This window comes from Xyrauchen texanus, chromosome 24 (genome assembly GCF_025860055.1).
Source record: "Xyrauchen texanus isolate HMW12.3.18 chromosome 24, RBS_HiC_50CHRs, whole genome shotgun sequence".
In the NCBI taxonomy this organism is placed as follows: domain Eukaryota; kingdom Metazoa; phylum Chordata; class Actinopteri; order Cypriniformes; family Catostomidae; genus Xyrauchen; species Xyrauchen texanus.
Window position 1 is genome coordinate 22,778,762 of NC_068299.1, and position 27,444 is coordinate 22,806,205.

A 27,444-nucleotide genomic window follows, 5' to 3' on the forward strand; every position below is an offset into this window, starting at 1 on the left:
TGTATGATTTATCTCATTCTATTAAGAACGGTAACTATAAGGTTTAACTTAATAAAATGCAATGATGTGTAAAACCAATATGATTTTGTAACCAGAGATTTTCATGTTTTATTACCTACGCGAATAATATCCATAAAAGCATGTCATGTTTAGTATGTAAATATTTGTTTGTGTATGAAGAAAAATCTAATGACAATGAATTTCATGTCTCTTGTACCATTTGCAAGATATAAAGTTCATGATTAAATATGCACTATTTTTCAAGCGGGAAATGTTTAAGAGTCTGAAACAAAGGACCATAACTCAATGGTCGGAAAAGACAGCCCAGTTGACCATGTGACTCTGAAAAGTCACTTCTGATTTGCACAGGACACCTTTGGGGATGCGGCCAATTTCAGTTCAAAGAGTTCCAAACAGGAAGAACTCTCTCTTCCTCTTGACTCTGCTCTCTGAACACTCTTCCTCCGTGTTTGCTCTTCCGACCACTGCACTGCATCTCGCCGGAACCAAACTCATGCCATGTGAGATGCAAGGGAGCTCGGGACTCTAGGTCCCGAGAAAGCTCATCACGCTCTACTGTTCACAAACCCATGAGAAGGCCTTGCTTCACAGCTAACATAATTCATACCAGACGATAAATTCGATCATATAGCATCGACGGAACGAACTTTCGACCAAGAACCGAACAACAAAGGACGCCAGGACACGCAAGTAACACCTCTAAAATTGTGTTCATGTGCTGGTGAATTGATTATATATTTTGGGTAATCCGATAGCAAATCGATGTAGACTCAAAGGAGGATGAAAAGGTTCTTAAGGTATTGTTAACAGACTCCATAAAGTTCATCTTCACTGTACTGATCAGTAATTTCACATTCTGTCACTACTCACCAACCTGTCTCATGTATATATATATATATGTTTGATTAGATTAATGTTTAGAATATGAATAAAGTTTGTCTGTATTCAAAGACGATTTGACTGTGGTATATTTTGATAAATAATCTCATCCCTGTTTTTGAAAGATTTTGCTTCAAAGCTGTACCTAAATACATGTGATATTATTTTCAATAAGCCATGAGAATAATATTATTCCAATAAGTGAATACATCATAATTCAATTTTTAAAGCTAATTCCTTACAGTAGAAATTGTGAGCTGATAAAACTAGACGTTGTATTATGATTTCAATGGTGGAGAATCTATTAAAGACAAATACTCTAGTTATTTGTCATTTATCTAATTTATAATGGTTGTTGAACGTGACTAATTCCCTTATACATTTCATTACCTAATAAGGTACAACAAGGACAGTTTAATCTAGTCCATAGCTCACATATTTCGAGACCCTAAATTCCCTCCTAAATTTAGCATGCGTGCAAATTACTCATTTTAACTGATTGAGTCCACATCTCTAAATTATATATGGAATAACCCTACAATGCATATGATGCCATAAAATGTTGCTATGTAAACAGCTCACTAGGTTTTGGAACACAGACACTGTAAATAGAAAGGCATCATATTTTTCTTCAATACTTTCTAAAATTGTGTCAAATGAGGAGAGGAATCTTCAGAAGTGTTGACTAAGGGTGTTGTGAGACATCTGCTAATGTAACGGTAGCCCGCTGGTAGATAGCTGTGCAGTGTGTAAACCTCAATCCCCTGGTCTCAAGAGGCACACTATAGATAGAGGCTGTTTAGGCTCCTTGTTAATGCACCAATCTACCATGCCAGAGACGCCGGTTCGAATCCCGTTCGGCGCGGATAGAGCAGGACCAGTTATACTAATGCAGTGGTTCAGAATTATTATGTGGCCACGCCTCCCTTTGAAACAAGAAAATCTTTCACAACTTAAACAGCTCGAGCGGTCAAGAGTTGTGTGCATATAGGCTTATATATATATAAATTTAATGTGTGAAAGTGAACAAGATTTGAGAATGAGCCAGACTTCCGTGCCCCGTTTACAATACCCACACTTTGAGAACCACTGTGCTTATGAATTGCACTAATATTGGCTTGCAAAGTATGCACACTCTCTCTGGCTCTTACACATTTACAAAAATGCACACACAATTAGGGTACAAAGAGGAGAAAAAAATGCAAAAAACAGAGAAACAAGATAATAGAATGTGAAAAAAGTTAAATATAGAGCAGGACAGCAGAAAGGAGAAGAGGACACACGATGTTACTGCATTTCCTCAAATGTCTGTACATAGCGAGTTCTTTTGGATGAGTTTTATTTTTCTCGAGTGTCATTCCATGGTGATATGTTGTAGAATCTTCAGCTAGATGGCAGCAAACTCCCCAAGCACCAACCAGAAGGTCCTGTTATATATGTTGCTCGCTATTATGGGTGAATGAGGGGGGCTAGTTGGATCTGTATTTAGTTTACCCTTCAGCGCTTAACTTATTTTGATATTTCTTGTGCAAATTAATAGGTAAAAAATGAAAACAGCAAAACAGTGATTATTACTAAAATGTGATTTTTTTTGACAGCTATGTGGATAACTTCATAATACAGATTAAGTACTATGAATTACAACCAATGAAAATAGGAAACCTGTTTTATTTTTGTGTCTGTGTCGTGAAAACAGCAAGTGGTATTGCAAAGGTCACATCTTAATGCTTTTAACAACTGAATTTATTGTATCTATCTTGTAGATTTTCTTTAGAGATGAAAGAGGAAAGCACACTGGACTGTTTTAAAAATTACATTTTTTAATTCTGTAATATGTATGGATGGAAGAATCCTTACAAATATATTGATTGTGTTAATTTATGAACAGCCAACATAAATTATCAATCAATCATCACAGAAAAAGTTATGTTAAATAAGATGGATTTATGTTTTCTTCTGTGTAAGTTTATTTGCAGATGTACAATTTACCTATGGGCTCAGATCAAAGTAGCCATGTCTCCTGTACAGGTCCTTATGCTTTTATTCACTGACTCAAGATACTGAATGTGAGAATTAAAAAAAAAAGCTGATGCAGCTCTCTGTCTGGGTTAACTCCCAGTGCACCATAAGTCATGAATTATAGCTTCAAATCTATAACAGAAAATACTGAATACTGTATGCATACTGATGGAGAATCTTTGAGAATACAACTCAATGAGGCTTACTAAGGCCCTACTGGGTAACTGTTCTCAGCTGGTTCAAAGTTAATGCTTTAAAACAACTACAAAAAATAACAGAAACTCAGCATTTCAGAATGATGGCATTATATGCAGAATATTAGATCAGTCTGACCTCATTGAAGTGTCATTACACAAAGGATGATGGAAGAAGTGGGTTAAAAATAGAACTAGAGATATTAGTCTAGAGGGGGAGAGGCAGGGTTTTATCTTTAGAAGCTTTACAACAAATATTAAATAGATTTCTGCACTCCTGATGCCAAGAGAAGGATGTAAATGAACCCACGAGAGACCATAAACTCTCTACCAATTCCAGCCTTAGGCTACAAATGACCAGCTGAACCCCATTTACTTACACCAACAACATCAGAATCAACACTTGGATGAATTTTGGATGCACGTGTGTGTATGAAGGAGAACTTTCACATGTGAGTGTAGGGTTTTGACATCGCCATTGCAATATAATCGTTTAGATGCACTAAAGTAGATAATATCCCTGAGCAGTCTTAGAGTGATTCAGTTATTCATCCCTGTGATTTTCAATGTTCCTCAGACCCAGAATATTTTATCCAAACATTGATTAGTTGTAGATTTGGAGATACACTAAGTGCAGACAGGAAACAAGGCACAGATTAAACAGAGATAAAAATACTTTGAACTAAGTGATAATTCATCAGTGTAGAATTGTATAGTATGCATAAAACAAAGGAATTCTGCTATTGCCAAACATATAGCCACATTTGCTACATTTTCACCAAGTCTAAATGTGAATGGTATTGCATTGAGTTTCTAGAAGTATCTAAACCTGAATACTAATTTATATATTTTTTTGGAACATCTACTGGTACAGGGTCATTATTGTAGTATGTATGCCTAAAGATATGTCCTCAAATGACCTTGAGCTTTGTGAGAGAAGTAGGATTGCTCTGTCCCTATGCAGACACAAATATTACAGATAATATGACAAAACGGGTGTTTCCCCAAGAAACTGGTTGCTGAACAACTGACCAAAAATGAAGAAAATCAACATGTTGTAAAGACATTAAACTTCCTTTTCTCTCACTCTCTAACACAAAGACATGCACACACAGGTCACCCCTGGTCTTTATCTGATCACTCTGCCCAACCCTCTCCTTCCCTGCACAGTGGTGTATTAATGGAAAATGTGATTGATATCTTCAAGGTTGTCTATAGACTCCAGAAGTCCAGCTGGGCTCCTGCTCCAAAAGACGATAAAGATCTGTTTTGGAGATTTACCATTTTGGGGAGGATCATAATCTACTATCTCTGTTCATTCAAAAAATTATTAATAATTACAAAATCAGATACTTTAACATTCATTTAACCACACCCATTCGGATGAATATTTAATCAATAACATATATATTAATATATAATATGTCCTGTTGCTCATGATCTTGTAGCTCTTCTGCTTCTACCTTAAAATGAAATGATGGATTGCTGCACTGTGTTTTTTATAATTTTTTTACTTAAAATTAAGTTTTGACGACTTTGCTGTTAATCTAAAATGTGGAGAAAAAAAATTTAATAATGAAGATTGAGTAGATATATCCAAACTTTATTCGCAAACCATGAGCACTTCAGAGTCATTACCCATAATTCCCTGGGAGGAACACAGCATCATCCTTACAATGACAAACAATGGAGAGCTGAGTTAGTGTTTTTTTTTTTTTACATTATAATTACATCAGAACTGTTGTGAATAAGCTGTACCAATGGCAACAGTACCAATTATGTCTACTTAAAACTGCCTCATCTATTCTCTTTTATTGTATTATTTATTATTGTGTATTTATATATTTAACACATTTTCATGAATATAGGTCCCATGTATGACATTACTGGGACAGGTCAGAAAATCAGCTCTTATCATACCAAAAATAAAATAAAGCACAGAATAAAGCAGCAACTACATCCTCTCATGTAGTTCTTTTCCATTGCATTTTTATATGTACGTTAATAAGTGCAAAAAAATAATATATAATAATGCTGACCTGGCTGAGCTGTACAGCACAGCTGGACAGTGAGAGTGTTTTGCCTCCACTCTATACAAATCAGAGATTACACTAAGCTTCTGAAAGGCCAGGTACAACGTTCACCCATATCCCACCTGCTTTCACTGAGAATGCCACCACATCCAGACCTCGAGGCTTTAAAAGAGAGAGCGTGAGAGAGAGAGAGCGAGAGAGAGAGAGAGAGTGTCAGGGAAAGACTGAGTGTGTGTCATAAAATGGGAGGTGTTAAAACTGACAAAAGGTTTTCAGACCACATGCAAGTGCATTCTCATAACTGGATGCTATAACTCTTCAAATGGTCTAATTCTGCTGTCATTTTCCAAATTAATGCACTGAAGTAAAATGCACATGCAGCCCAAATTAAATGATGGTCTGCTGCCATGATGCCATCTATAAACTGGATGAACAGTAGTTCATATATTCTGGGTTCAATACAAGTTAAATTGAGCGCATATAATATTGATTACTACAAATTATATTGACTTATAAAAAAGCAAAAATCTGGGTTACAGTGAGACACAATGGAAGTGAATGGGTCCAATCTGTAAACATTGAAACACTCACTATTTCAAAAGTATAAACACACACTGTTTACATCTTGTTGACAACATCATTTTAGTCCGCTAAAATTACTTACTAACGATTTGTGTAAAGTTACATCCAATTTTACAACTCATTCCAGTAAAGAGCGCTCGGCACAGCTGGCCAGCGAGAATGATGTTTTACTTTGTTGCCTTGACGATGTAATGATGTAATGTTGATACCGGAAGGTTGAACAGGATGAAGATGATGTAAGAACCCAAGTGCAGTTTATTTACAAGGTGCATTAAATCCAAAACATTGACTTGGCACAAAAGCTATGAACCAAGAACCAATAAGAACAAAACAAAAAAAAAAACAAGATGATCACATGACTATACAAGACAGGATCACATGATGGGAACTGGAAACCACATGACAAGAAACAGGAACAAGGAAACACTGAACTAATAAAATAATATTTTTTTAGTTGTTTTGTTTTCATCTCAAAATAAAAGACATGAAAACAAAACAAACAAAAACACATATAAATGTGGCAAATGTCAACAAGCCCCAAAACCCTGACACAACTGTAAAAATTATGATCAAAACAACGTTACAGTTCAAATAATACACCAGTTTCAAGACAAGAATTAATTTAAATGCTTTCATAAAATGACAAGTTTCACATTTCTGCCTTTAACCCCTCCAAAATTGTCTCTATTCACTTCCAGTGCAACTGCCTCACTGTAACCTCGATTTTTGCTTTCTGAAAGAAAAAGCATGCATGCATTCATACACTTAAGGGTAACACAATCTGGTTATGAGTGACTCATAAGTTTACTGCATAAGGCCCAAATCTGCCTCAAGGACATTTTCTTAACCATTTGAGACAGATTTATGACATACCCAGTGGATGACAGAGAGAGAGAGGAAAAAAGCAATATCTAAATTGAACAGCTGAATGGGACAAGCACTGAAAAGGCCACCGTTCTCTACAGTCATAAATAATGACAGTTATTTAGAGGAGAAGTGCAAAATGGTCTAGTCTCACTGTAGCTCACAGGTCATGCTATAACAGATCTATACATGCATAAGAGAAAATGTTTTGTGGCTTGTGTACTTTAAATAGGAATACATGAATCTGTAAACCTCTTGCACTGCACTAGCCTTACAATGGGCTTATTCCCATAGCATATGAATGTTTCTTGCCTGATTTTGCACTCAAGAAACACATACTGTGCCAGTCACTATTTTATTTCACTGATACTCCTCCAGGACCTGCAACAGAGACCCTTGCACCAGGCACATTCCATATATATGTTTACATTACATGTGTGATGTGTATTGAAAAGCATTCTGCAACTGCCACGCCAATGGAACTGTTCAAGTAGTAAATCTTTCTGTCTTACATACTGTGTAATATGTGTAGTGTATTATTGTGTATATACAGTACATATTATGTATCTTGTGCATTATGTGTATTCTAAACATAGTCTGGGTATTGCGTATTCTGTACTTATCTTGCATATTGTCTTATACTGTCACTACATGACTGTAATGTTGGTGAACCACACAACCAAAATTTCTCTCACTGTTACACTTGTACACACTATTACACACAATATATATATATATATATATATATATATATATATATATATATATATATATATATATATAAATTAATCACTTAATTAATACAAATTATTGTAACTTTAGTAGTACAACAACAAGGTACCCTTTTGAGACATATAAGGTCAAATAAATTCCAATTGACCTGTTAAGTATACACTTTTTATTCTGACAGTGTGTGGTGTAGCGTCAATAAAGTCATTTGACTAGGAAATAAACAGGCCAGTTTGACTGATTTATTTCCAAATCATATAATTGAAATCACTTTATTGTCACTATAATATTCACATACTTACAGAATGTACAGTATATATAGTACACATATAAATTTGTATACATTGTACACACATGTATTGTAGACTCTATATACAACGCTATTAAGAGGGTATCTAGTTCTACATTGTGATACCCTCAAAAGTACAGACAATAATTTTGCCCTCTGAAACCTTATAGCCACTGTATACTGAAGTATCACAGGCATTTATGTAAGTTGTACTCCAATATGAGCAAACAACGTTAGGAGCAAGTAAGGTTTGCTCACATTCAGTATAATCATTGTATGTCTATGAGTGAAGTGTTTCAGTGAGTATATCAGGCACACTCAGAATCCTAAAATGTGATACAATTAGTCAATAAGATATCCATTTCCAAACACTTCACAACCATTACAGCCATACAACAGCATACAAAGCAGCATCAGCTGAACTGCTGCCAAAACCTTTATTCTCACTTTTTGGTCAGTAGTACCATCAGTTTAAGCAAAAAGAAAGATACAGTTGTCATAACAGTTGCCATTACAAGTGAGATGTCAGAGTTTGTCCAGCATTCTGAAGTGCAAATTATCACTCTTTTCTGTTAGTAGATGGATATGCTGAGACAGCTGGTGACAGACCCAGCAGGATGGAACCAATCACTGTCCTTTTAGTCTCTTTGCTATTCATCAGACTTACAAAAGTCTTCTTATGAACTGCCAGACAGAATATACTTGTCAGCACTAACTCAGCTCTCCATTGTTTATCATTGTAAGGATGATGCTGTGTTCCTCCCAGGGAATTATGGGTAATGACTCTGAAGTGATCATGGTTTGCGAATAAAGGTGAGGAAAGTGCAGACAGTAGGATGGCTATGAGGTTGATTGACAGACTAAGGGACACTGGGGAGATTGAAAGGCTTAGGAAGAATTATTAAAGGAGTGCATCATAATGTTTAGACCATAACGAGGCAAGAGGAGTATGAGCACCCAGCGCTGAGAAATGAGAAGAGGAGTTCTGCTAGTGAAGTAGGCTGATCCAGGTTAAGACAGGTGTTTGTGAACCCAGAGAATGTTTTTTATTGCTCACAGGTTTCTCTTTCATTTCTGATGAGACAAAGGAAAAGTTCACTCAAAAATTAAATTGTGTCATCATTTACTCACCCTCATGTTGTTCCAACCCTGCATGACTTTCTTCTGTGAAACACAAAAGGAGATATTAGGCAGATTGTTAGAGATTGACATCCTCCGTCACTATTCACTTTCATTGTATAAAACAAATGCAATGCAAGTGAATAGTGACTGAGGCTAACATTCTGCCAAACACCTCCCTTTGTCTTTCATGGAAGAAAGAAATTCATACATTAAAAATTTTGCTATAATATTATATAGTTGCTGTACAATATATTTAATTTTGAAGAACAAAACAACCCTCATATTGATTCATTCCTGAAGGTTTCACTCGCCCATCTTTATCATTGAATCAAAGAGGATTGAAGAAAGAAAGGGGCTGTTCACACAGAACGCACCTTGTGCTGCAAAAAAGCTACATGCAGCGCAAGTAATAGACCAAAATGCAGGTATCTTAAGACTTGTCCAGGTGTCTAAAAAAATGCACGCTCCTGTACGAGACACTGAACAACAGCAAGATGCTTTATGGTCAAAGACATCCATCTAGACAACAGTAAAACAAATGAAAAACAGTACGGATGGACGCAATGTGTACATTGTCATTGGGCTTGCCTACAATTCCTAAGTTCTTTACCCTGCCATTGCCTAAGTGGCATGTAAAAGGAGGTTTGTGCTGGAGTTCCTTAAAAATAGATTTGACCAGCCAGATTACAGTGTTATTCAATGATTACTAAAAGTAAGACAAATTTTTTGGCATGTCCGCCGTGGTATTAGTTGTGTGTGATCTTATCATGTATTGGATTTGAAATTGCATTGTGCCATAGGACCTCAATAGCAGCAGTTGTGTGTCATTTAATGGGAAAAACTTCAAACCATGCAATGCAGATTTTTTTGGTCTTTACTGAAATTAATTACGTTTATCTTCTCAATAAAAATGTATGAAAAAATATTGTGGAGCGGAGGGGGGCCGGGTCGGAATATCGCGCACCCAGTCCCCAATCGGCCTGATAAGGCGCGCGAGGGATAAAGGAGACCGGTGACGATGGTTCGAGAGAGAGAGAATTACGTGCATGTCCGTCGTGTGTGTGTTTGTTTAAAATTTGTGTATTTTGAGTTCAGTTTGCATTAAATTATGATTTATGTTGACAAGCCAGTTCTCGCCTCCTCCTTGCCCATCCTTAACCGTGTTACATTGGTGCCCAAGCCTGGGAAGGAGGAGGGATGCCCGTTGCAGAGTCCTCGACACTGCTGTCCACCCAGGGGAGCGCCGCTGCCATCTGCCGGGTGACGGAGTAGCCTGACCGCCTGAATGAGGGGAACGGCCGCCGTCCACGGGGCAAGTGGGGACTGGATACCCCGACCGCCTGGAGCGAGGGAGCCGCTGCCGGGGGCGGAGGAGTGCCCTGCCGTCCCCAGAGATGCGGATGGGTCGAGGGAGACCGCCGTCTGTGAGGGGAGGAGGGAAAAAACTCCCCAACGCAAGATACACCCCGCCCCAGGGATAGGGGAGGGATGTACATCATGCTGGTGGCACCCCGGCCTGAGATAATGCCGGGAGGAGTGTGGAGCAGAGGGGGGCGGGGCCGGGTCAGAATATCGCGCGTTCAGGTCCCCAATCGGCCTGATGAGGCGTGCGAGGGATAAAGGCAGCCAGTGACGATGGTTCGAGAGAGAAAGAATTACGGGCATGTCCGTCGTGTGTGTGTTTGTTTATGTTTGTGCTTTTGGTTTAAGTTTGCATTAAATTATGATTTATGTTGACAAGCCGGTTCTCGCATCCTCCTTGCCCATCCTTAACAGTGTTACAAATATTTTTAATATTTGCAATCATTCACTTTCTTTTTTCCTAAAGGATTAAACACATTTTTGTTATTGATATTACCTATTTACCATTCAGCTGCACAAAGATAAACACCTGAGATTAAATGAGGTTGTGTGTCATGTGTGAATTACATCTGTCAATGGATCATAGCGCATGGATTGATCTGCTCTATTTATGGGCAACATAGCCTTTAAGCCCACTCATAAACAAATAATAATGACTATTATTAATAATAGATACATTAGATATCAATGGTGAATCCTATGTTCAGTGGGCCACAATAATCCTGAAAGTCAATTTACTTTTTTTTTCTCCCAATCCGACTCTGCTAATAAGAAATTTAATTAGACACAAATGATATAATGTAAGACAATAGGGCTATAAAATTAACATCAATATCACATATCTTTTGGTCTTGAAAGACTTTAATAAGAAACATTTCATATTCAAATTTCTGACTTTTAATCGCAAACTTTTAAATTCTGAACACAGTTTGAGACATTGATGAGATCTCTTCTCAAACTGTAGACAAGACAGGTGAGATTAAAAGGGTCTTTTCTCAGAAGAAAAATAAGAGAAGCAGAAGACATAAGCAAAAGTCATCACTTGCTCTTCACTTAATCTCATTCAATTAAAAAAAAGAACTTTCCATATTGTTAGGTTTAGGTCATATTGTGAATCCTCACTTGTTCATATTTAATTTTCTAAACTGGGCAAGGGATTTCTAGTTCCCAGCAGCATTGCATGTGACTCGATCCATCCATCCATCCATCCATCCATCCATCCATCCATCCATCCATCCATCTTCAACTGCTTATCCGAAGTCGGGTTGCGGGGGCAGCTGCTCCAGCAGGGGGCCCCAAACTTCCCTATCCCGAGCCACATTAACCAGCTCTGACTAGGGGACCCTGAGGCGTTCCCAGGCCAGTTTGGATATGTAATCTCTCCACCTAATCATGGGTCTTCCCCGAGGCCTCCTCCCAGCTGGACGTGCCTGAAACACCTCCCTAGGGAGGCGGCCAGGTGGCATCCTTACCAGATGCCCAAACCACCTCAACTGACTCCTTTCGACACAAAGGAGCAGCGGCTCTACTCCGAGCTCCTCACGGATGACTGAGCTCCTCAACCCATCTCTAAGGGAGAAGCCCGCCACCCTTCTGAGGAAGCCCATTTCGGCCGCTTGTACTCGCGACCTAGTTCTTTCGGTCATGACATGTGACTCGATCGGGAGAGTAAATCCCGATTAATGCTTAATTTTTAAATTTACTCTCCCGATCGAGTCACATTTACTCTCCCGATGTGACTCGATCGGGAGAGCAAATTTTAAAATTAAGCATTATTTTTTGTGTGTTTTCATGCAAGATGAATATAAAAGGGGGATACTTTTTTGTTTTGTTAAGATGAGATTTAAAAGAGTTTGTCATGTTGAAGTTTTGGGGGTTACATTATGGTAAAGAGTGGAGCTTAAGATCACAATGAGTACAAGTACAAATGACAGATGGTATCCATTGCTTTCTTCATTAAGGAATTGTTGTGCTATTCATAGTATGGCTACTAAGCCACATTGTGAAGTGCTTCCTACAAGCATGTATTTAGTGTGCTAACAATAAAAAAGATTTGCGTTAGTTCTTGAAATGCCAAATTTAGCTTGTTTTATCCAATTTAATTAGGTTCACTCTATATTCTCTTTTCTTGTGTAATACAAAGTATTTCTGTTGAGATTATGTATGGAGATACTATGTAATCTCATCAAGTGGAACCACTGTCCACTACTGAATTAAGTTCAGTCAAATAGTTATTTATTTATTTATTTTGAGTAAAGCAGAATAGACTTCATATGTAATATGTTTTGCTATGGGATGCCATGAACAGATGAGATGGGATGAGAGTCTTAGTTACAAAACAAACTTGATAGTATCAAACTTTCTGGCATAGCGAGTTTGTGACATTTAGAAAAAGCAGGAAAATTATATTGGCTTGATTTACATAATCTGCTACAAAGAGGATCACGTATGAACATGACCCCACTGTCTCTGATAACCAATCATTCTTGTGACTTGCCCTTTAAATGGAAAGTTACAAAAGGCCAATGACACTGTCATCTAGACAGAGAAGCCAAAATGATGAGAATAAGCTCTTGTAGCCCGAATCATTCAAATGTAAAGGGCTCAACGGCTGTGAGAGCCCACTCTAATCAGCAAGTCTGACAATTACCCCTCTCACCTGCTGTCTCTGGCAAAGCCATCATCACAAAGAGACTGCTAATAACCACTGATTCCCTTTTCAGTAAACAGATATTACAATCATCAGGGAATCTGGGTGACTGGAATGAGGGATCTGCTCTTGTGAACTTTGGAAATCAGGAGGCAGTTCTCAAAGTAACAATAACAAAAAGATGGCTCCACAAATAAACAGCAGGTCCCAACAGAGACACGTGCCATTGAGAGCTAATAGGTCATTGTCAATCAAACAGAATAGAAATGTAAATAGCACAAAGAGGCGGTAGGTATTGAACCCTGAGTGTATAAATCATGTTGTACACGATTGCTGTAAATCAAATGCATTGAGTACAGAAAGATCAATGCTAAATTAAGTTATCATATGAAAGTAGGTTTCTTTAATGAAAAATGATGACTGTTTTCAGGCAGGGAACTAATAGAAACCCTGTACACAAGGCTGAAAATTTGTTTTGCTATACGCATTTTATTTTCAGTCAAGGTATGTAAAAAAGAAAATCTGCCCTCAATATTTCCATAATTTTGCCTACATGGCAGGTTGCCAGGGAGACAGCAATGTAAGCAAACACGGTTACAATATGCACTACAAATCAGCATATAATTAGCATATTCTTCATTATGAGGCAGACTGACAAGATCTATGTCACTGTAAATGACCCATCCAACAGCATTACCTCAGACCTGAATAAATATTTTACAAATGTGAACAAGCAGAATTTTACAGGGCCCTTCCAGATGAATTGCAGCAATCAATATAAATGTCCCTTTATGTTTGTGTTATTCTTCCCCACGGCTTAAGGTAAATTGGTTCAAGCAACTGCAATCTATTGGTTTTGTTGCCCTGAAGATTATGCATTTGCCTCTTTGCTTTTTTTGTATGATGATCAATGTCAAGACCAGATCAAATGATATCCAGTTATTCATGAGTATTCTTGAAGTGCAAGATAATGTGAAAGTTGTTTTCTTTTCTATGTGCAGCTCTGTGCTTACAAACAGCATGTGATTTTTTTTTGTGTGAGGTAATTACACATAAGCATATATAAAGATATAAAGCTCAAAAATTGTGAAAAGATGAACAACAGAACATTAGTGTGTCTTCAGAGCATGATCTCCATTAATGTTTTCTTTTCTTTCTTATTTTACCTCTTTAAAAACACAATAGCAACCAATGGCTCTAGAAGCACACCCACATAAAGAAATATCTCCATCTTTCACCTTCTCCTGTAAAGTTGAGAAGGTATGTGTCTTTGTATATTGTGCATGTGGGTCTCATCTTTCCAGCAAAAGATAGGGGATAAAGAAAGGGGGGGGAGATATCTCAGTTTCGCTTGGAATACGACAAGATTTATGTGTTCCAGAAAAAAGATTTTGATCTTCCAAAGTCAAGCAACAGTATGCAATGAAAAAATCATCTGCAGAGAGGTAACAGATAATCAGAGAATCCAGGGCTTGTTTCAAATAGGGAATCTGGTACTGTCTTCAATCAACTGAACAAACTTAATTTGAAGCTTTCATAATTCACGCTTGGAGTGTAGCTGGTGTGGAGTTTTGCCTTTCAAATTATTGGCTCTGCCAGCTTGATCTTGGGGAAATTCGAGAACTGATTGTATTAATTCAACGTATACTTCTTGACATTGGGTCAGGTGTTCTTTTGATGAATATGTATAACACTGGCAGACATAAATTGGTGATTGGTAGAGCATAAAAAAATGCAGATTACTGGGGCCTGGGTAGCTCAGCGAGTTTTGACACTGACAACCACCACTGGTGTTGCAAGTTCGAATCTAGGGTATGCTGAATAGTCCAGCCAGGTCTCCTAAGCAACCAAATTGGCCCGTTTGCTAGAGAGGGTAGAGTCACATGGGTCAACCTCCTCGTGGTCGCGGTTAGTGATTCTTGCTCTTAGTGGGGCGATCTAAGTACAGATTGAGGTAAATTGTGCATGGATCGTGGAGAGTAGCATGAGCCTCCACATGCTGGGAGTCTCCGTGGTGTCATGCACAATGAGCCATGCGATAAGATGTGTGGATTGAATGTCTCAGAAGCGGAGGCAACAGAGACTTGTCCTCTGCCAACCGGATTGAGGTGAGTAACCACGCCACTACGAGGACCTACTAAAGTAGTGGGAATTGGGCATTCCAAATTAGGGAGAAAAGGGGATAAAAAAATAAAAAGAATGCAGATGACTAAAGATTGTATTCAACTTAACCTACCACAAGATTTGTTTATGCTCTACTCATGTACAGGTTAAGGGGTCAGGGTTTGTCTAGTTAGCATGGTGTAGTTAGCCTAAACGGGTACATGCCGTAACTATACACTTATGAAAGCAAAATTGACGTCTCTCTCTATTGACGGTCATTAAAAAGCAGCCATGCATTCTGAAAAAAAATAAAATAAATAAAAAGTAGAATGAAGTACATAAAGTAATGCATAATTAAATACATTCACTTATACTGCCATTGAGATAAATGGGAATGGTAATTTAGATGTCTTTCTTGCTAGTATTACCTCTCATTTTTCTCAGAAAAAAATACAATTACAAAAATTTAATAAAATTAATAATCTTTTGAAGCATTAAATTTAACTTATGTAAGGTTTTATGCATTTCATATTTTATATTGTAGTGAGGTGAAATAATTATAGAAACATGTGTTTGTGTTAGCGAAAGATAAACAGACAGAGGTGGCATGATAGGGACATGGAGAGAAAGGAAAAGAGGTATAAAGATGTGTGATAAAAACCGTGTCTGTCTAACTCAAGGACACAGGTTGACCCTGGGTGTTCCTCTCTTCTGTGACAGCAGAGACTTTGGATGTGTGTGCCTGTCCTGTCAGTGAACCATTACTGGCACCTTAAGCTATAAACACTGTAAACCTGTCTGCTTTTGTTTCTGGACAGCAAGAGAAACATCCATGCAGCAGGGAGGCCAGTGAGATTACAGGAAATGATGGGGTGGAGATTTAAGCAGTGGAAACCAGGTTTTAAACCCCCCACAACAGTAAGTCATCCTACCCTATGTGAACTGTATGTAGAGTGTAACATGTATTAAATGATGTGTCGTGTCTGAATGCCAACCATAAAATATGTGGATCACTTTTATTCCACAATAGCAATTTGTCACAACACTAAAATCTCCTTCAACAGAGCTATTATTGTCTGAATTGAGAGGTAAGCCCATTATTCACAATTTGCTTTGTGACACGTCTGAAATTGGTTACTCTGCTTTGCTTAATTTACATTTTTTTCATGCCAAATAGGTGGCTCCTTGTCTCTGTGGCATATGAGATAAGAAGTGGCTGAAACTTGGGAGACTTTTAGTTCAAATCTGTGCCAGGGAGCCATTTAGAAGATTACAGTGTTGTTCATAAACCTTCAGGTGAAATAGAACAAAACCAAACAAGAATCAGAGTAAATTATTGGTAATGCATTACAATAAAGTTGCATTGGATAACATTAGTTCATGTCTTAGTTAACATTCTCTAAAATTATTAGAGAGCTATGTGTTACACAAAAAAGCACAAATTAACACATAATACACCCAAATGTGTATAAACCCAAACTAGCAAAACATTCATTATAATAATGTTGGGAAGAAATATGCAAGTGCATGATATGGCTTCTAAAGGAGGCATCATAAATGGTTATCATTATATAGGAAAACTTTAATGTAAAGTGCACGTAAACCAAGTCAAGAGGTCTAAGGTGTAAAAAAAATAAAACAAAGGCGCACTGCCTTAGATCTTTGCACATTATACAGTATATTTCACAGCAAACACATTTACAGGCTTTTACCATTACTGGGGAGTATGGGGCCCATCACGTTCACAATCTATTGTACTATGATTGTGGGTGGGTGGGGGGTTTAAATTATTTATTTAATTTTTTTCATTTTCTTTAGTAGCCTACAGGATATTGTGCAGCATTAATGAATGGACTAAAAACATATTGTCACCTTTTCACATTACACAGCACACGATAAACTTTAGCAAAGTAACCTTTCTGAGGTACATTGATGGTACAATATGGTAAAACCTTGGTATTTGTAATAAATACAGTAAGCCTATGTCATGGTATTTATATGGAAGGCTACTCAAAAGAACATGTACAAAAACATGGTACTGGTTTGGTTTTGTTACTTTTAAGCACTTTCATGTTTTTTACACTTTTATTGAGAAAGTTTCTTAACCTGCAGTAGACAATCATTCACAGGCTGCACTTGCACTCACACATGACCTTCATCAATGTCAAATGATTGAATGCAGCTACAGGTTTTGTTTCAATGAATTGTAAGTAAATATTCAAATCATTCAGGGTTGTTTTTGTTCTTTTTCTTCTAAAGCATCCTTTACTGTTTTACTGCGTGACAAAGAGCTTCAAACTATTCAGCCTGCACATTAGACAAATTCATTGAGTAGAACTCACTCAAAAGTCTGATTAATTCATGCATCGGGCATCACTTCGATTCACGAGCCCCATGCTCGAGAGTCTATGGCTGTGTAGTGGTGTCCAGTTCATAAACTAATCATTCTTTTGAACTGGTTCTTTTTAGTGAACGAGTTCAACAAATCTGACTGAATCGTTTGAAACAGTTTGCGTCTCCAGTCACAAGTTACTCTATCTTAACCTGTCTCTTGGATATGCCTGACACTCCCAATCGAAATGAGCCGATAACTGGGAGTAATATGATCCTAGAACTGGTGATATCTGCTTTTGCCAACTCTTCTTTGCAATTAACCACTCCAAGTAGTTCACCGGACTGAATGCTCAGGTTGTCCATTGCAGTTACAGACTACAATGGACAGTTCGGTCTGTTGAGAGGATTATTGTTTGCCGCCTGCCCTCCCTTCATCACTCTGGACCCCACTCACCTGTTGCCTTCTGGCCGACGCTACAGAGCTCTAAGCACCAGAACCCTCAGGCACAGGAACAGGTTTTTCCCTAAGGCTATCCATTTCATGAACAGTTATAACTGGCTCCATTGTGCAATAGTTATGTGCAATTCACAGCTTTGTCTTTTTATATTATCCAACACTTCCTAGCTCTTCTGCCATTACATTCCCTTGCATTTTATTGAAAAGATTTGTATTTGCACTGCGTGTGTATATATAGTCTTATTGTGTATTCTATATATACTTAATTTTCAATAAAATTTTCTTTTATATTCTATTTTTCTTTTTTTTTTTTATTATTATCTCTGTCTTTTTGCTTTATTATATTGTTATGCACTAGAGCTCCTGTAACCAAGACATATTCCTTGTATGTGTAAGCATACCTGGCTATAAAGCTGATTCTGATTAAAAATGCCTACTTAATTCTCAAGACCTTCATCTGCAAATATATTGTTTATAATAATTCAGAAAAAAAACAGAACAAATCTGTAGGTTTATAAATGTTTTATTCGGCTACTGCCATTAACGTCTCAACACATAGCAAGACCTCGATAATCCTCGGCAAACTTCGGCAGTTAGTGGGACTGGCTCATTTGGTTCTTTTTGAGTCAGACAGTTCGACATACAGCGTAGCAAGCCTTGCGTCATCAACTTAGAACATAAGTTCGATTCAGTTTGATTTTGTGAACTGGCTTGACAGGTTTCTTGCTGAGAATCATAGTTCTACTCTAATATAGTCTAGATCTGTAGTCTAAAATCTAGTTTGGTCATTCTGAAAAATTATGACATTTTGCAAAAAACAAAACAAAAAAACATTCTGTTTCAGCAACTAATCAGTCTGTCCAATCATCATTCAGTGACATCTGAACATATGTATGCTTTCCTTCTTGGCAGGATATAAAACACTGTATGCGATCCTGTGATTGGCCAGGATATGTAGGAATGTACTGTAATCAAATGCAAATTAACGTGTGTTCAGTAGAGCGGTGTAAGCTTTCTATATTCAGCTAGAGGGGCACTCTATCATATTGCACCAATTACCACGTACATAAGGCACATCCTTGAATAGCTAATTTTATTAGTTTTTTTTTTGTAAAATGGCACTGATGAATGCGTATGTGTAATCATAATCATGTTCTATTTGTGACTCATCAAGTGGGCCTACTCACTGCAGTAACATGTAATCACTACCTGTGAACACACACCGATATAAATGTTTTCATGCAGCTATACACACTAAGTCAGAGCCTCATTTATGAAAATCTTATACATCATTCAGAAAAGAAACATTCAGGTTTGGTAAGATAGTGTGAAAATGCAGCCATTAGCTGAGTGGGTGGGATAATGTAGAAATCTGTTCCTGTCAGGAAAATATGAAAATGTTGTGACAATTTGGTAATAACAAGGTTTCTATGACATACAGTGTCTGTAAGATAGAAAACTGCAAAGCCTTGTTGTTATTGGCAAACGACTGCATAAATGCATTATGGATCACTAGGGTTAAGCATTTGTTTTGGAGAGAGAGACTGGAAGTTATATAGCCATTTCTATCTATTCACATCAGTGACCCACTCATTTCAAAACAATTTCAAAATTGTTGCATCATAAATTTATATGTTGTATTTCTTTTGAATCCAGAGATATGGATCTACTAGAGTAGAAAATGAAGGCGTTTGTATGTACCTAATTCACTGATTGAAGTAAAATACAAGCACACTTACTTGGGTCAGACAGAATGGAGTCAGTCTTGGGCAGGAACTGGTCACAGCGAATACCCTGGAAGCCCTCTTTACACCTGATTTGGAACAAAATAAATAAAGCCACAATTAGTGAGTAGCAGACCTTTTTTTCTTTTTTTTTTTTTTTAAAGAAATGTACAATATATGGATGAGCTTTGCCACTTTTTTATCTTCAATCCAATACCTAATACTTATAAGGCCAATTTCGCTAATATCAATATCAATACTGATACCTCTATTTAATGGCACATTGTTTGCAATTTCTGAGGATAAAATGGGTAAATACAGCCATTTTTACGTTATTCACATAAATTAATCCTTTTTGTATATCCATGTTGTCTAGGCCAAAAATACAAATGATCAGACTTCTATTTTTGTTTATTTAAAACAATACAGAACATGATCAATCTTTTAACAACTTTTTATTTGATAAACTTATAAAAAATGTCACACAAACCTTTAATAATAAATGTCAAATTTAGCTTCATTATTTATTGTGAAAAAATTCTAGATGATGTTTCCTTGCCTCTCTGTCATTACTAATTGGCAAGTGATCACTATGAATGAGGGCTGAGTGCTGTCTGCTGTCTTTTTTCACTTTGAAGCTTATGCAACACATGTTAAATAAATATTATGATCACTAATTAAAATATTACAGTCCCTGCTAGCAATTTTTGGTTCCCAAAATGTTTCGGGAATGTTCATTTATAGTTATAAAAAAATAAAATAAAACCTAAAACAAAAGTTTCTTAGAATGTTAGGAATTGTTTACAGACAAACAAAACAAAACAAAATACCTTTAGCTTTGTGAGCTTTCAAAAAAGGTTTGAAGCAGCTTTCCAGTTATCAACCATGAGCATAAACTACTTTGCCACCCAGTGTTGGGTAAGTTCCTCTAAGAAAGTACTTAATTACTAGCTACTAATTACATATTATACAGTGTAATTAGATATTGTACGAATTACTCTGTCTGAAAAGTAATTTAATTATTTATTACTAATTTCTTTCTAAAACCTTTATCAACCTTGACCAGATGAAAAAAACAAGTATAGACATGAAACCATTCTTTTAATTCTTTCAAATATATAATATAAAATCAATTAAAATAGCCAAAGAATTTAAGGGGGCAGGGTTAAATTAAAAAACAATATTTTTACATTTCACATTAAATTTAGATTTTAAAATCACTATTGTCTTATACAGAATTTCTCTATAGTCAATACAGTATTTAACACAATTACATCAGAAGTAACTAATTAAATTACTGAAAAAATAAGAGTAATCCATTACATTACTTTTTTCAATGAAAAAGTTTACAGTAATTAATTACTTAGTAATGCATTACACCCAACACTGACGCCACCCCACACCACAAATAAACCATCACCAGATATAAACAGTGTTGTCTGTGCATTTCATAACAATGAATTTCTAAGACATGGATAAGCCAATCTGACTGTAAAATGTCATAGTGCATGGTAGTAATCAGATGTGAAATCCAAACCTGCCATGTCACACAGCAGAAGATTGATTTGAAAAACACAGGCACTGTGAGCTTGCTAAATATCTGCCTCAGCACAGGCCTAACAGCCTGAAAAAGACCTCACAGTCTTCACTAAATATGGAAATGAAATGCTTGTCTTTTACATATGAAATATCTATGCTGTGTCCCTCTCAGCTGAGTGCTCTCACACTCTGTAACTGCCCATGTCGTCCTGCCTGTCTTGCTCCCCCATACTGTCATCACTTAATCCTCATTTTTCTCTCACTTCTTGACTTTTCAAAGACACTGGAGGCTAATCCTGCTTTCAGCTGGTTGAGTCAGGGGAGCAATGTGACAAAGAAAAATGTCCCTAACTCTAAATGGCAGAGTACAAACAGAGCATATGCATATGCCATGCACATGAGCTTAAACAGATAACATAAGCCTATGTTGGATGTACCGAACATTTTATCCCTTTACAGAGGACAAAGTACTGCACATTCCTATTATGATTTGTTTTCAATAGAAACAAATATCCATTCTTAAGACCAACCCAGTACTGTTTCTATTTTATATGTACACAATACATGCATAAATGGAAATAGCTAATTTCCCTGATTTGAAGTGACAATTTGACATTTCACAAAATGTTCCCAGCCTGGAGCTAGAGAAGTCAGATAACTGTTTATTTTTTGTCTTCTTTTTTTATTATTTTTGCTTTCTGAAAAAATTCAGAATCTACACAAATGCATCCTTATAACAAATAATCTGGTGGTACAGTATGCTCAGGGAAACATTTTTTTCATTTTTGGTCTTTAGAAGTCTTTCTTTATAAAGAAAGAATTTGTAATGGATCCAGGCACAGGTTGAGAACCTCCTCATGTCTTTCATGGTGGAAAATCCCCAAAATGAAGTTGCATAGTTCTGAATACATTTGAATCATTTGAAATAATTAAAAAATAAATAAAGTAATTCATGAAACTCGAGCTGAATGAATTTATGTGTAAATCATTCGTAAAACCATTCTTATGTAAATCATTGTATGTGACGGTTTATGCAAGAAGGATTTCACAAACTTTTTCTTCATAAATTCACTCTGTGTTTCATAAATGAGGCTCATTGCTTACATACTGTAAATAGCAATACAGATATATTATTGTCTGCACAGCAATTATAATCCCTCACTCTTTCTGAATAAAAGATATGAATATCACACTCAAACTAATGTAAATGTCAAATGTGGGGCTTTAAAAATATAAAGACTATACTAATTGCACACATGGTGCTACAGAGTACTAGGACTCAGTACTCAAATGAGCACCACAAATGCGCAACTGTGTGCTTTACACAGTACATAGGTCATGCCTAAAAGATCTTTGATCAAATAATCTCTCCCCAATTAACATGTCCACAGGCAAGTGGAGCTGATAAAGATCTGCAAGATAAGAAACTAGTTCAGTACAAATTTTGAGAAAGGAGGATCATTAAAAAAAAGATCAAATGCTAAAGCAGTATTGTAAGGAACTGTCATTATGGGCACAGTATGAGCTGTGGCAATTGGCAAACAGTGGCAATTAAAATGTGGGGCGTGGATATAAATCGGTAGAGGTGTGGAAATATGCGCAAAAGACTTGCATGGCTCCACATTTCAGCTATTTTCCCCTTTTATCTCACCCAGCACATACATTTTGTTTACAGGCTTGATTTAGGTGGATAAATGATACATGTTTAACACAGTAGGAGGCTTCCTGTTGCTCAGCATATGGTAGAGGCCTGTCTTTCACAAGAGCTTGTCTCTCTTGTCTGGCACATTCACGGTCTCTCATGGCAGGGTGTTTCATTTATTTTAAGAAATATATTAATATGACTAGATGTGACAAATGCTTTTGATTGCCTATGCTATGTTTAGAATATGCTTTTTATATCTAATGTACTTGTATCTACTTTTTCTCCCACAGGGACATGTCATCTTGCAGAACACCCTGTGTGGAATCATGCCTTTCTTGTGCATAACATAAGCCTATAAATTATATACAGTATATACAGTACACACAGTACACACACACACACACACACACACACACACACAGACACACATATATATATATATATATATATATATATATATATATATATATATAAAACAGATATATCTTTCTGTCTCTCACCAAAACTCTTCCCCTCTAACCCTTTAATTTTCTTGGAAAATATTTATTAGTCACAGAGACCTACAAATGGAAATGTTAATATTTCTCAAGAGCCCAGAATGTACAGTGCTGAGTGTTGCCTGGCTTTTAATTAGCACCACAGTCATTAATTAGCAGGAACAAATGGGGGAGGGCATGCTGGATGGAGGCGTAGATCATTCTAACTCAGAGGAGGCAGATTTACAGGCAAAGATAAATATAAATACCAAGCCTTCAGCTGTCAGTTTCTTACAGAATGTGAGAAGAACATGCACATTTTGCCATGCACCATTAATGAACAGAATTCAGCGTGTTTATCACAACTAAAGAACCATGTGAACCGTTTATGAAGTGAATAATTTCATACAGGGAAACGTAACAGACAGCCAAACAGAAACAACATGCATAAATACCAATTAAGGTAACGTGGTAGTTTATCATGAAAAGCTTTAAAAAAATAATGAAAAAAAATTTGTTCTGGAATATAATATGATGTTACTCGTGCACATGTTGGAAATCATCTCTGTTATCTCTAAGAAAGGAAAATTATAACCCCATTTAACATGGCCAGTGTTTTTTAAATGTGTATAACTGCCATGTAAGCATCCACATTGAAGTTATTTGGTGAAAAACACAATGGACAGATTCAGTGAGCAACAGGACGGATCGATCAATCGAAAGGCCCCGAAATAAATATTATACGATACACACACACAACACACGCGTGTTTCTCTCGCTCTCCCTTTCTGGGGCCTGAGTTAGCAAATCAGTGCCGGGCATGCATCCTCATGGCCTGGCCACGCCCTTCTCCTCGTCACACATACACTGTGGGAGCAGAAAAGCATTTAGACAATGAAAGAGGAGGCATAAAAGTCAAATACTGTTGGATTTATTTCCATCTCATTAAACCTAACCCAGTTATTGGCCTAATTCCTCTGCAAAATATTTAATTGGTGGTCTGTTTACATTTTTGGAGTGTCTAACTTTTGTTGTGCCGCATCTCACTAGGTTTTAGTGTCTGTAGTTATAAGTGCTGTGTTTTAGGACGCAGTGTCTACTTAAATGTAGATTAAATGAATTGAAAAAAAAAATTCATCTCGAAAGCCCTGTATTCTGTTATGGTCAAGAGACTGTCAACTGTGGAAGGCTGTGGTGTCTGCTGCTCTCTTTGGTTTTATAAGGCATGTTGCCTGTACAGCTGGAGTGCTGACTGCCCCCTACAACTACAGATTTGGAAAAAACATGAAGGTGGTACATCAAGCTTGAAATGCTCCATTGATGGGTACATACCTTATTACGGATCGATGTATGGGTCGATTAATTGCATTATTTTTATACTTTATTTTTAATACATATAATAATCACACTACATTAACAAGTTAAATCGTCAGCCCTACTTTTAATTGAAAAGTAAACTATTTACAATTGGAGAAGGTGAATACATAGGGTAAAGAACAGACACTTAATTAAACGAGACAGAAAATGAGACAAATATTTTCTCAGAGTACTGTATTTTGTGGCTAACCTACAAATGTTTTAAAAGCACTGGGAGGGCATTGATTTGCATTGAAGATTTGACATTTTGAGAAAGCCAATTTCCTGGCCCTCAAAAAAAAAAAAGAGAAATTATGGATTTCCCTCTTGTAACCTTTGACCATTTTGTGCATGATCATAGCTGTGGCCACATAATATTTCAGCATGCACACATTAAGAGGGAGTGAATCGATTTACAGTTGTGTGAAAATGTACTCAAAGATTTCACAGAGTCAAGCCATTTTCCGAACCCATATACCCAAGTGCAACAGTGGGTGAAAGTCTTGGGTGCAGTTCCAAGCAACATAGCAGTATAACAATTATAATAAACATCTAATTTAAACATAACATAATTTACACATCTTTTCACACAACACAATATACACATAATAATATACATTATACAGAATACACAAAATAAGAAGACTGTATACAATAAAAACACAGTTTGTCCTCCCATCTGATCAGTGGAAATAAATATGAAGTGTTGTGTTGACATTAAGCTCCTGCCTGATGGTAGCAGTTAGAGCAGCCCATGGCTAGGGTGGCTGGAATCTCTGATGATTCTCCGAGCTTTTCTCACACACTGCCTTGTGTAGATCTCCTGGAGGGAGGGACACTTACCTCTGATAATGTGTCTGGCTGTTCGCACCACTCTTTGCAGGGCTTTGCGATTGAGGGCGGTGCTGTTGCCATACCAGGCAGTAATGCAGCCAGTCAGGATGCTCTCACAGTGCTGGTGTAGAACCGCGTGAGAATGTGGTGGTTCATTCCAAACTTCCTCAGCCGTCTCAGGAAGAAGAGGCGCTGGTGAGCCTTCTTCACAATGGCCTCAGTGTGGACGGACCATATGAGTTCCTCAGTGATGTGGACACTGAGGAATTTGAAGCTGCTGACTCTCTCCACTGGTGCTCCATTGATGGTGATGGAGCTGTGTTCTCTGTCTTTTATCCTGAAGTCCACCTCAGGTTTCTTGGTCTTGTCGAAATTGAGGGAGAGGTTGTGCTCCTGACACCAGCTTATCACAGTGTGCACCTCCTCTCTGTAGACTGTTTCATCATTGTCAGTGATCAGACCTACCACCATCATGTGTTGCCACACAGTCATTTGTGTACAGGGAATACAGAAGTGGGCTGAGAACACAGCCCTGCAGGGCTCCAGTGTTGAGGGTCAGTGATAAGGAGATAGTGTTGCCCATTCTAAGTACCTGGTGTCTGCCTGACAGGATGTCCAGTATTCAGCTACACAGCAAGCTGTTTAAGCCCAGAGCCCGGAGGTTCACATCAAGCTTGGAGGGCACTATTGTGTTGAATGCTGTGCTGCAGTCTACAAACAGAATTCTCACATTCAGTGTTTTGAAACACTCATTCTTTATTATATATATTTTTCTACATTTTAGAATAATAGTGAAGTCATCAAAACTATGGAATAACATAAATGGAACTATGGAAATTATGTTGTGTCTAAACAAAATCTAAAATAATTCAAAACTGTGTTATATTTTAGCATCTTCAAAGTAGTCACCACTTGCCTAGAATTTGCAGACATGTACTCTTGACATTTGTTCATGAGGTATCACCCTGGGATGCTTTTTAGTACTGAAGTAGTTAACATCTATGTTGGGCACTTATTGGCTGCTTTTCTTTATTATTTGATCCAAGTCATCAATTTCATAAGCTTTTTTTTTTTTATAAAATTTTTGTTTTAAAATTAAATAAATTAATATTGTGGCACAATTATATTTTTGTCTACAAAACTAATTTCAAACATTTACCCATACAATTTCAGATCAAAATATTTTTAAGATCATGAGAAACATTTCAGTCAAGTATTTAAAAAGTAGTGTATGTAGTGTATGTGTTCCTTTTTTCCAGGTGGGAGAGAGTGTGTAGTGTAGATGCAATGGCATCATCAGTGGAGTGGTTGTTGCGGTAAGTAAACTGCAGTGAGTCCAGTGAGGCAGGCAGCACAGAGCAAATGTAATCCGATTAGCCTCTCAAAGCATTTGCTGATGATGGGTGTCACAGCAACAAGAGGAGAAACATAATTTAAGCAAGTGATTTTGAGTTGCTTTAGTACAGGCACAATGGTGAATGTTTTAAAGAATGTTGGGACAACAGACAAGGAGAGAGAAAGGTTGAAAATGTCCATAAAATCAACAGCCAGTTGGTTCATGCACATTGTGATCCTGCTCACTTATACTCCCATACATTTCCTTGAGTGCCCGGTCTGTGTCGGCTTGTGGCGGGATGTACACAGCTGTGATAATGACAGCTGTGAATTCCCTCAGTAGACAGAATGGTCGACATAGAGCAGTGGTTCTCAACCTTTTTTGAACAAACGCCCCCCTGACCTCTTCATGATCCTCTTAACGAAAAAAACTGAAACAGAAGTTTCTTATTGTATTTAAACTACATGTAAAAGCCTCAAGTTGAGTAATATTTTGTTTGGAAAAAAATGCAAAAACACATGGATTGTTTGAAAGGTATTGCAAATGTATTTAGAAATTCAAACAGATTCAGGCTCACACACAAATGTTTTTAAGATGAACCAATCACGTGAACAATAACGTAACTAACCTAAATGGCCAATGAAAAAGCAGCAGTCGTTCACGCACTCAATTAGGCAATATACTAGGCTTCAAATTTGAATAGCCTACAAACAGTCATTTGATTTCAAATGTCGAACAAAGACGACAACAGCTCGGCCACCTGAACTGAACCGAAGAAAAAACGACGTCAAAAACAGCCACTTTTTTTTATTAATTACGGTCATTAGTGTGAGCCCTGAGCACTAAGTATGTGCCTAATTATGTATTCCGCGTTATGTACAGAATAAGCCGGTGAA

At 37.1% G+C, this 27,444-nt stretch overlaps 1 protein-coding gene across 1 annotated transcript in view; it reads right to left on the minus strand.

Moving 5' to 3' along the window:
• Positions 1-27,444, minus strand: part of LOC127617678 (pro-neuregulin-3, membrane-bound isoform-like) — a 535,607-nt gene that overhangs the window by 59,144 nt on the left and 449,019 nt on the right. Inside the window, exon 3 of the mRNA XM_052089706.1 lies at positions 19,378-19,451. Within this exon, the coding sequence (XP_051945666.1) occupies positions 19,378-19,451 (74 nt within the window). The remainder of the gene's footprint in view (positions 1-19,377; positions 19,452-27,444) is intronic.